The sequence below is a fragment of the Berghia stephanieae genome, chromosome 7, assembly GCF_034508935.2.
Source record: "Berghia stephanieae isolate SIO BIC M18660-M18661 chromosome 7, UCSD_Bste_1.3, whole genome shotgun sequence".
Lineage (NCBI taxonomy): Eukaryota > Metazoa > Mollusca > Gastropoda > Nudibranchia > Aeolidiidae > Berghia > Berghia stephanieae.
Window position 1 is genome coordinate 2742975 of NC_088366.1, and position 12500 is coordinate 2755474.

A 12500-nucleotide genomic window follows, 5' to 3' on the forward strand; every position below is an offset into this window, starting at 1 on the left:
ACATTGAAAACCCAAATCAGGAGGTAGACACTGAGTTCCTTGTCTCGATATGATTATTTTAGTCTTGGATAATATGATTCATTTCATTCAGTTTTCGATGAATATAATGTAAGTGTGTATACATCAGATGATGACGTGCATACAGTGAGAAAGATGTGTCTGAATATTTAGACACCGCGTTATTTATTCTCCTGAAGATGAACATGAATCGTTTTTTGAGGTGGCCACGATTTGAAGGAGATTTTGTGGATTTCATACAGTGATTAAATCAGCCTCCAATTTCTCTAATCAAAAAGAACATCATGGTGTCTTACATATGTCTGGAGTTTCCTTCCAGCATGGTACGGAGAACGTAAGTATAGAGCCCATAAAGCCATTCGTTGATTCACTTGAATTATACTTTTGCTGCCTTACTGTGTTTTTTGGACTGTCGCTATCGGTGTGTTGATTCACTTGAATTATACTTTCGCTGCCATACTGTGTTTTTTGGACTGTCGCTATCAGTGTGTTGATTCACTTGAATTATACTTTTGCTGCCATACTGTGTTTTTGGACTGTCGCTATCGGTTTGTTGATTCACTTGAATTATACTTTTGCTGCCATACTGTGTTTTTGGACTGTCGCTATTGGTGTGTTGATTCACTTGAATTATACTTTTGCTGCCATACTGTGTTTTTGGACTGTCGCTATCGGTGTGTTGATTCACTTGAATTATACTTTTGCTGCCATACTGTGTTTTCTTTTTTGGACTGTCGCTATCGGTGTGTTGATTCACTTGAATTATACTTTTGCTGCCATACTGTGTTTTTTTTGGACTGTCGCTATCAGTGTGTTGATTCACTTGAATTATACTTTTGCTGCCATACTGTGTTTTTGGACTGTCGCTATCGGTGTGTTGATTCACTTGAATTATACTTTTGCTGCCATTCCGTGTTTTTTGGACTGTCGCTATCAGTGTGTTGATTCACTTGAATTATACTTTTGCTGCCATACTGTGTTTTTTGGACTGTCGCTATCAGTGTGTTGATTCACTTGAATTATACTTTTGCTGCCATACTGTGTTTTTGGACTGTCGCTATCGGTTTGTTGATTCACTTGAATTATACTTTTGCTGCCATACTGTGTTTTTGGACTGTCGCTATCGGTGTGTTGATTCACTTGAATTATACTTTTGCTGCCATTCCGTGTTTTTTGGACTGTCGCTATCAGTGTGTTGATTCACTTGAATTATACTTTTGCTGCCATACTGTGTTTTTTGGACTGTCGCTATCAGTGTGTTGATTCACTTGAATTATACTTTTGCTGCCATACTGTGTTTTTGGACTGTCGCTATCGGTTTGTTGATTCACTTGAATTATACTTTTGCTGCCATACTGTGTTTTTGGACTGTCGCTATCGGTGTGTTGATTCACTTGAATTATACTTTTGCTGCCATTCCGTGTTTTTTGGACTGTCGCTATCAGTGTGTTGATTCACTTGAATTATACTTTTGCTGCCATACTGTGTTTTTTGGACTGTCGCTATCAGTGTGTTGATTCACTTGAATTATACTTTTGCTGCCATACTGTGTTTTTGGACTGTCGCTATCGGTTTGTTGATTCACTTGAATTATACTTTTGCTGCCATACTGTGTTTTTGGACTGTCGCTATCGGTGTGTTGATTCACTTGAATTATACTTTTGCTGCCATTCCGTGTTTTTGGACTGTCGCTATCGGTTTGTTGATTCACTTGAATTATACTTTTGCTGCCATACTGTGTTTTTGGACTGTCGCTATCGGTGTGTTGATTCACTTGAATTATACTTTTGCTGCCATACTGTGTTTTTGGACTGTCGCTATCGGTGTGTTGATTCACTTGAATTATACTTTTGCTGCCATACTGTGTTTTCTTTTTTGGACTGTCGCTATCGGTGTGTTGATTCACTTGAATTATACTTTTGCTGCCATACTGTGTTTTTGGACTGTCGCTATCGGTGTGTTGATTCACTTGAATTATACTTTTGCTGCCTTACTGTGTTTTTTGGACTGTCGCTATCGGTGTGTTGATTCACTTGAATTATACTTTCGCTGCCATACTGTGTTTTTTGGACTGTCGCTATCGGTGTTGCCGTCCATTGTCTGTATCGGTCCAATACGAAGCCTCTCCATTTTCACTCTTTCGTTAGTATTTATAGAAACCATAGCTACCTTCAGTGCTAACCAACACCGGAGACTGACTCCGACGACCCGGCACTGCCGTCCTTTGCCGTCTTCCGGATAAAGACGTCGGGCACGGACAAAATACTGAGAATAAAGAGAAGAGTCGCTAGACCTACCCATACCAAGCACGCGACGACCTCTGCTGTTTTTTCTTTCGAGCTTGGTATGGGTAGGTCTAGTGGCTCTTCTCTTTATTCTTAGTATTTTGTCCGTGCCCGACGTCTTTATCCGGAAGACGGCAGGGGACGGCAGTACCGGGTCGTCGGAGTCAGTCTCTGGTGTGGCTTTGCCCTAAGCAGATCAAACCGTGCCATGGCGTAGCCTTCTTAAACTCAAAGCCTTATACAAACCCAAATAATTCGTTATAAAAGAGGACGAAGATCCCGGGAAAAACCAATAGCTCAACCAACAGATAGTATGAAGATGACGTCACTCAGGTCTTTGTTATTGCTTTTTGCCATCCAACTTATGAGTAATCCTCACGAAACTATATTGACCAGACTATAAACGACCAAGATTATACATAGTTTTATGTGTTGATCCCTTATACTTCCGGATGACAAAGTTGTGAGCTTCTTAGCTAAGCGCATACTATCTATAGAATCATTTGTTTCCTTGAGCACTTCTAACAACTCACGTTTGACTTTTGTTTGGTGATCGCCGTCTTCTTTTGTGACGTCATGTTTTGGTCAATATCAGGTCTACAGTTCATGAAGGCGACGGCAAGCACCCGTCGAGGTAGACTGATGTTTTGATGGGTTTTTTTTCTTTCTTCTGATGAACTGAGCGTGCCGTTCAGAAGGTTCTCGACCGAAGACGAATATTCATTTTTGTTTTGTTTTGCTTTGTCTGTTTATATTTTTTGATTTGTTCAAATAATTACAGATTAGAAAATGACTCGTGTTCACAATAAAAAAATATTCCGAGATGAGATCATCTCATGTTCTGTTGTCTCTATAGATAGTTCGAAAATGACGTCATTCAGGTCTTTGTTATTATTTTTGCCATCCGCGTTTATGAGTAATGCTCACTGAACTGTATTAACCCGACTATAAACGTTCATGGATACACACAGTTGTGTGTGTTGGTCCGTTATACTTCCGGATGGCAATGTTATGAGCTTCTTAGCCAAGCGCAAACTATCTAAATATTTCAATTTTTGACCAATACCTTCTTTTAAAAAAACGGTATTCTCCCTATTTACTCTATTTCTCTTCTCTCTCTCTCTCTCTCTCTCTCTCTCTCTCTCTCTCTCTCCCCCCCCCCCTGTCACTTCAACACACACACACACACACACACACACACACACGCACACACATGAACACACTCACTCTAATGGGAGCGATCTATATTCATGTTTTCGTCCAACCTTGTCATCGATCACAATTTGCTGCTGTACAACTATTGGACATTTCTCTATAAATGTAAACATGGAATTTGTAAACATATCCATGAGCCATGCTGAGCAAAATGACCAATGGGCATGATCCATATTAACCTTCCATGTGCTCGAGGTCATTGGTCACATTGCAAAATGTGCTCAAAGTGACCTACATAGTAAAAAATGTTCACAGATTTTGAAATATCTAACATCACGATTGGTCATTTTGTTCAGCTTGACACATGGGTATGTTTACGACGTTCATAAAGAAAGCAGCGTGTTTGCATTTTTTCAGAAATATCCAATCGTTGAACAGCAACAAATCACGTGATTGATGACTAGGCTGGACGAAAACATGAATATAGATCGCTCCCATTGTAGCGTTGGATATTTCTCAAACTGTGAACACTTTTCACTATGTGGGTCATTTTGAGCACACTTTGCAATGTGACCAATGACATCGAGCACATGGAAATGTAATATATCCGTGCATATGGCCACAATAATCAATAATTTGACACAGGATACTTGGACACATCAATGTCCCGTCGTCTCCCTGTGGTGTTATGTCTGCGTGAAACATGCTCCTATTCCTAAATATATCTGGGTAATGTGTGTTGAAATGGCGTCACCCCCCCCCACTATCCCAACCCACCTCATTAGATGTGCACTTATGTTTAACAATATGTACACAATGTGTTTTAGACTCTTTTTGACTGGATTTGGGAATGAAATACAACACATATGATTTAGATCGAACAAAAAAGGTAGATTGAATATTAGGATACTTAAAAAAAAATAACAATCAGAAGTCCCCAAATCTCAAAATCATTGCCTTTTCCTGGACAGTGTCGAAATTAGGACCACGCCCTAAATAATCATAAAATAGGATTCAATATTCTGACGTCACGTCCGCCCAGCATCCAGCAGCATGGTTCTAAACAAAGAAAATAGGTAATCTTATTCTTCATGCTGACTAGAATTTTTTCAAATGTCATGTGATCAGAATGTTTAAAGGTCAAAACGAGAGAAGTGACGTCACGACTGTTGAATCCTATTGCAAGAACCAATACACTCGTCTCAGTGACCCAACTGGAGTTGATAATCTTGCCCAAGGAAAAAGAAGGGCCGGAACCTCCATGGAACAGAACATTACCTTAACTAGTCGACCATCTTATACTCCCCTCCCCTTAGTTCTAAAATAGAATCATTTGAGAAACGTGTGTATATTAACCCTTTCCTTACCACCTACAGCAAAATCGTCACATTTGTTACGATACAATATACATTTTATTCTTATTCAGATTTATTTTGTACATCATACACTTTGATGTATGATATTTGTTTCATTAATAAGAACATAAAGTTGTTTTGCAGAGAGCTTGTTTAAGTTTTTAAAAATCTATTTTTCTGCTGGGTAAGCCTGCCATTTTGGGAAAATACTGAAAATGATCAGTAAGGAAAAGGTTAATGTTTATTGATTACGTATGTTGCTTTCTTTACTTCTTGTTATTTCCTGACACCAGAGAAAGACGGGAGTTGGTGCGCTCCGAGCTTCGCATGGCAGTGAGGCCCTCATCTCACACCGGTCGTAAGGAACAGACAAGGGCCATAAATAGTGCCAAATATCCAAAGGTATGTGTTTGATATTTATTTGTAACGTTCCTTGATTGATTGGTTGATTGCCTGGTTAATTAATCGATTGATCAGTTGGTACTTGAATGATCATCAATATTAACTTTCCATGTGCTCGAGGTCATTGGTCACATTGCAAAATGTTCTCAAAATGACCCACTTAGTTAAAACTGTTCACCGATTTTTAAATATCTAACATCACGATTGGTCATTTGATTCAGCTTGACACATGGGTATGTTTATAACATATGTATACAAAGCAGCGTGTTTACGTTTGTTAAGAAATATCCAATAGTTGGACAACAACAAATCATGTGATTGATGACTTGGGTGGACGAAAACATGAATATATATCGCTCCCCTTGATTGTGTCGTTCGATTGATGACCTATTAATATTTGTTTGTTTTTAGGGGTTTGTGCGGCTATGTGGTCTCGTGGTATGACACTCGATTTCGGATCGGAAGGTCCTGGGTTCGAGCTTCGCGTTCGGCGCATAGTTGAGTCCTTGGAATAGGCGCTTTACTCACATTTTCTCACCATACTCAGGTGTAAAATGAGTACCTGGCCGTTAACAGCATTGTCTTTGTCCGAAAAATTGTAATATCGCCTAACAAGCGCCATGTCCCGTCCTACATGTTAAATGTTGCTGTTGACCAGGGGCCCCTTGTAAAGCGCTTTGAGCACATTTAGTGGATATTGCGCTATATAAAGCTCAATAAAGCTCAAGCTCAATTAAAGCGCCAGTAAAAAAGCGAAATGATAGGGGGGGGGGGCATTGTAGATGTGATGTTAAAAAGCATCAAAGAATAAAAGAAAGGACAAAGGATGCTCGTTGAAATAAAGATCAAATGATTCCACGGATATTCTGTCAACATTGCCTAAAAGTCCCATTCAGGTAGACGCAAGGGTTCCCCCTATAAAGGACACACTGAAATGCTTACAAAGTAAAATATATCTAAAACTAAAAGCTATAATAGCACATAACAAGGGGAGAGGGGTGATATTAACAAGGGGAAAATATGATATATGAAAAATAATATAGGCATAAGCGCGATATAATTGTACATTTATTATCATTATTATTATTGTTATTATTATTATTATCATTATCATTATTATTATTATTATTATTATTATTATTATTATTATTATCATTATCATTATCATTATTATTATCATTATCATTATCATTATCATTATTATTATTATTATTATTATCATTATTATTATTATTATCATTATCATTATCATTATTATTATCATTATCATTATCATTATCATTATTATTATTATTATTATTATTATTATTATTATCATTATTATTATCATTATCATTATTATTATTATTATTATTATTATTATTATTATTATCATTATCATTATCATTATTATTATTATTATTATTATTATTATCATTATCATTATCATTATCATTATTATTATTATTATTATTATTATTATTATTATTATTATTATTATTATTATTAATATTATTATTATTGTGGCCTGCTCTTTAAAGGTACGTTAAAAACGAAACGAAAACAAAACCCGCCGTTGTTTCAACGTTCTTTTGTTTGTTGTCGTGCTGACGAAGGGTTATTACCCCAAACGTCCATTGTCTATACTGTTCCAACCGAAACCTTTCATTTTCATCTTTTTGATAAACGTTTGAGTTTAAGAATTTTTATCAATGAAATCATCTGATGGATCTGTCTACTGTGGGGTATTGATAAATATAATTTATCTATGAATATACCTATTTGATACTATGAATAGAACCTAATTGACTTCACTCAGCTCTTTGTTTTTTTTTAGACAGCCATTTCAATGGTTATTTGTTCTCACTAAATTCTATCAATCAGACTATAAACGTTTAAGGTTACCCATAGTTTTTGTGTGTTAGTTCTTAATATCCGGGTGGCGGAGATTGTGAGTTTTTTTTTTAGCTTGATGCTATTGGCCACACTGTTTTGTGTCTTCACATAAGCTGGAGTTTTTGTTTTTTGTTTTCTTTTTCAGGACTCCAAAATGGGAGAGTGCATTATCAGCAGTCATACGAAATCTTCGTCTCTTCTCGTTCCTCGTCTGGGAAAAATTTCAAAGTAAGTACAAGTCTAGCTATAGATATTTAAATAACCACGCCTCTCGGACAGTCGTCATAATGTTAACAGTGACAATGATTGGTAAGCATAGCAAATTACACATGTTTTACTATCAATGGTTTGTGTATAAGTAAAATACCCACTGTTCAACCGCTTGAGTAATAGAACCAAACAGAAAAGTATGTGAAAACTTAAACGTTCATAATATAATCTAGGTGTGATAACTATTCACCCATTTGACAATAACAATGATCAGAGGTCGGTCGGTATCCTTCACGTTGTTGTTTATAAACAACCAACTATGTTTGTCCGACCACGTTTGAAGATTTGCCAGAAATTTCATGTTTTGATTGATCAAAAATCTACTGGTAAATAGCCTTAGTATCACGTATCATCCATCACGTGTTCATTCTCATTTTTGGTAGAAATAATGACACTGTGCGATTTTTATATGGGTCAAGGTCATTTTAAAAAAAATTGTGACATCCAATCAAAAATCCTACAGCAACACTGTTTTTACATATAATGGGAATGATTATGTGATAGATACGTGATCCGTGAGATGGGTGATGCGTGATGAATATGATGTGCAAGACAGCCATTGTTTACATTCGGACAACTGTCCGAGTGGCGTGGTTATGTTCCTTTCCACAAGGTAACTATTGAACTTTAAGTCAAAAAAAAAAAAAGAAGAGAATTGGACCAAATTCAATATGTTTTATTGAGAAGAATTAGAAGATTTAGTCTCTTTAAATGACAACATTTCAAAAATTCACATTTCAGATTATTTTTAATTTAAAATCCTTTTTTTTTACCTTGTGTTCACAACGATATCGGAAAAGTTACGGTGGATTAATTACACTGTTTGATGTTAAATAAATCTTCAGTCCCATACACGCTCCATAATCGTTATCCAGATATGATTAAAATGATTTCTTATTTACGCCCCCCCTCCCCCCTTTCCCCTTGTCCCCAGTGAACAACGTCGTACAGAGTGTCGCCTACAGCAACACAAAAAGAGCTTTCTACGGAATTCTACATGTCTCAACCATGAGCCACTCATCCTGGTAGAACGCCCCGTCACCCCAAAGGTTAGCTTGCTAGCTTGGAAAGAAAGCTAAAGGAAGTAAATGAGAGTCATAAATTATAAGGGAACAACACAAAGCAAACAACATTGCAGCCTTTGGCCACACTCAAGCAAACACAAAGCTGTTTTCGTGTTTGCTTGTTTGCCTTATTTATGAGTCACATTTACTCCCTTGATCTATCTCTACATTCATTTATCGACTCATTTAGGCACCTCTAGTTTTTGGTCTTGATAGCTTGGCTTATTTGATTGTTGGTGTCTTTGTTTTTTGGGGTTTTTTTTTGGGTAAATGGGGGGATATCATGTAATGGCAAAGCTATGAAACAGTCCTGGACCAAATCATGGGAGGCCGTTTTTCAAGGCCGAGTACCCATCTTCCACTCTCGCTAGGGTTACAGCACCACTGGCCACTGCCCTGCGGATGGCTGCACATGGAGGGAATTCGGGAGTAAAACATCAAAAATCAACGCCCCAGCTGGTAGGAATCGCAAGCCTTGGATGGCAATCTGCCTAGAAGAAGAAAACTTCGAACCAAAACCATGGGTAGACCTGACTCGTTAGCCTTAAAAATCAACGACCTTAACTCCTAAAATAAACGTGGTCCTCCAGGTTGGGGGTTTGAATTAGGCCCACAGCCCGATACACAAAATAAATACAAAGTTACAGAAACCTCAATGCGGCCCTATAAATGTTCAACCAGGGATCAAGAGGCTAAGGTCAATTAAGTCAAGTTGGTGTTTTGGTTTAGACCTGTTTTGTTTTGGACTAAAAAGTGACAATTCAGTTCATTTTTGTATCAAATCAATAAAATTCTCCACGTTTGTTTTAAATTATGTTCGCTGTGATAATTCAAATTATGTAGTCGAATTCAAACAGATAAATCTTTAGCAGAAACTTTATATAAATAGAAATATTACAAAGCGGGTTACGAGCACCAAGAATTCAGACCATTTTGGACCAACGGTAAAATCAGTGGAATTAATGAAAAACATGAAATGTCGTTTTATACCTCCTAAAGGGCGAAATTTTAGTTAGATTCTGTTCAATATGAAAACTAAAGTAACTCTTGCGCTAGCCGGAATGCTGCACCGACTGCGGAGAGAATTGAACACAGTTCCCTCTGATTTTCAAGCAGAGACCATAGAATTATTACTGTACCATCAATAGGCCAGGTAAACTCTAAGAGCAGCTATGTGGTCTAGTGGTAGGACACACACTTTCGGATCGAAAGGTCCTGAGTTCGAGCCTCGCTTGGCGTATAGTTGAGTCCTTGGAAAAGACTATTTACTCACATGTGTAAAATGAGTACCTGGCCGTCAACAGCGTTGTCTGTCGGATAAAAATCGTAATATCGCCTACCAGGCGTTATGTCTCGTTCTACATGCTACGTGTCGCTGTTGGCCAGGGACCCTTTGTAAAGCGTTTTGAGCACATTTAGTGGATATTGAGCTTTATAAAAGCTAGTTTTTAAAGTTTATTCTAACTTGGCGACTGTTGTTTCCAAAAAAAATTGTTTAGCTACTCACCACATGTAGCCATCAGCCCATCCTATTGTTCACCTAATGATCGTGTCCAACAGAACATAAAAGTTCCCACCAAAGTTTCCAGACATCGGTTCCCGTTTTGTCAAAGATCTCTTCTTTGCCAGGTCCCGTTCACACGTTAGAAGTGATCCAACCCTTTTTTACATTTAGATGGGTAGTTGATGGGTAGTTGAATTTTAGTTAAGTAATGATAAAGACTGACACTTGTTGAGCCATTCAATTGTTTTAAATTAAAACAAAAATAAGATTGAGCTCCTATATAGCGCAATATCTACTAATAGTGCTCAAAGCGCTTTACAAAGGGCCCCTGACCAACAGCAACACGTAACATGTAGAACGAGACATAACGCCTTTTAGGTGATATTACAATTTTTTTCCGACAAAGACAACACTGTTAACGGCCAGGTACTCATTTTGCACCTGAATACGGTGAGAAAATGTGAGTAAAGAGCCTTCTCCAAGGATCGACTATGTGCCGAGCGAGGCTCGAATCCAGGACCTTCCGATCCGAAAGCGTGTGTCATACCACTAGAACACATTGCCGCACAGAGACATGTCCTAGACCCTTCCGCCATCGATTTTTAATGTATTCTGCAAAATTGTCCATTCTATCGTTAGTACACAGATTGCTTACTTTGACGTTTTATAACTTTTGAATTCGCAGGTCAAGTCCCGAGCTGCCTTCATGAAGAAACACGGGATTGACCCTGTGGTGGTCGAGGTGCCAAGGTACATGAGACCCACGCAGTCCCAGGCCCGAACCCCTTCCACCCTCACCACAATTGAGGCATTCACAGTGGATGGGAGAAAGAAGAAGAACATCTGGGAGGAGGCGGTGGAGGATAAAGAAGATCTCAAATTCAAAAGCACACACAAATCATCTGCCAGATTGACGAACGCCGAGTTGAAGATGTTGAGAATCGGCCACTCCCTCCACAAACCCACGGAAGAATCAATTTGGCGCAAGAAAGACCCGGATGACGACGGAGAAGATGGCGACGAAGGGTCACCGCCACCTCGTTGCGTTAACGGGAAAAAGAAGAAAAGTCGGAAATCGCCGGAACCGAAACCGGATCCAATCAAACGACCAGAAACGGTAGTCGACGGGTCGATTTTCATCACGCAGATGTCAGCGAGACAATATGGCGGAAATAGCAACAGTAGAGGAGGAGCTAGTAAACTAAAATCAGTGACATTTTCGGATTTCGGTAGCAGTCAGCTGACAAAACCTAAGAATAAAAAAGAAAGCGCCACAGATATATTGATGGCGGAGAGAGACGGGCGAGCTCTACTGAGGAAAACCGGGAGACAGGAACCCTCAGACACTTTTGAAGAAATCAGTATCTCTTCCAAGAAAACCCTCACGCCTGGAAAACCGCCTTCTTCTTTCAAACGGAACAGTTCCAGACCTTTTTTAAGTCTTGTTTTGCAGACATAGAGAATGTACTTGAGACTCATTAGACCCATTGAACCGGAGTTTATCAAGGATTCTATAAAGTGAAACAGACATTTACAATTGCTTGCTATCCTTTTGATATGACGCTAGTCTATTGCAAAGTACTTTTCGTCAAATCTAACAGACCCAACTCCCCAACCTCTGGGAAGTCTGAAAATTTTTTTGAAGTTTCTCAAAATCGATCTCGGCCCCTTTGCATCTGTAGAGGGTACTCTACGCATCGGGCAACACAAATAAATTTGTGATAGTTAGTTATCAGCCATTTCTATTTTCATTTTATTCAAAACAACCAAACCAATCATCCTTCGGGTTTCTGACATTAGAGGCGATCTAGCTTGACATTTTTCCATCAAAATTATCATTTGATAAGTAGAGGGTCAATGATTGGACATGGCTTCAATAAATATGATCTACGTAAGTTCAACGGCATCATTATATTTGTTACTCCCCCCGCCACACACACACACACATTTTCAGGTAAAGAATATCCTGCAGGATGTCGAGTTCAACGACCAAAATTAGTGGCAAAGCCGGATATTTCCGTCCATCTTTGACCCCTCCTTACAAGTTTCTGTGAGCAAATTTTCCAATTCTTCCATAAAAGTGAGTGGAGTAGGCCCTTATATTTGATAATAACAGGACATGAAGTGAGTAGAAAAGTGCCAGAAGACAGTAGAGAATAAAAACTTCGCGGCGGCGATGGGGGCTCGAACCCGCGACTTTACTGTTACAACAACTCCGCCTGGCCGGTGTACCACGTGAGAATGACTCTACCAAGAAAAGACTCTAGAGTTAAATTGGCGTACGCGAGGCACACTCTAGAGTCTGTCTGATCAACGGAAATGGCTGATACTACTACTACTACTACTACTACTACTACTACTACTACTACTACTACTACTACTACTACTACTACTACTACCACCACTACTATATTAATGCGATAAATACGTTTAAAAAGTAATTAATTTTGGTTATAAGCATTAAATCGAGGCGTGTACGCGCAGACTTTGTTAATTTGGACCTGTTGAGTTCAAATATGTATTTTAATTTAAGATCGGAGTGGTATTTTTGATATTGACGGGCTAAACGATT

The 12500-nt window shown here is 38.5% G+C and overlaps 1 protein-coding gene across 4 annotated transcripts in view; it reads left to right on the plus strand.

Moving 5' to 3' along the window:
- The window catches only part of LOC144976349 (uncharacterized), a 54686-nt gene extending 42857 nt beyond the window's left edge, over window positions 1-11829 (plus strand). For all 4 annotated transcript variants that reach the window (XM_078920597.1, XM_078920598.1, XM_078920599.1 and 1 more), the window contains exons 3-6: window positions 5107-5215; window positions 7236-7318; window positions 8295-8409; window positions 10614-11829. In XM_078920597.1, the coding sequence (XP_078776723.1) occupies window positions 5107-5215; window positions 7236-7318; window positions 8295-8409; window positions 10614-11387 (1081 nt within the window). In that variant the 3' untranslated portion in view covers window positions 11388-11829. The remainder of the gene's footprint in view (window positions 1-5106; window positions 5216-7235; window positions 7319-8294; window positions 8410-10613) is intronic.
- Window positions 11830-12500: the final 671 nt, after the last annotated feature.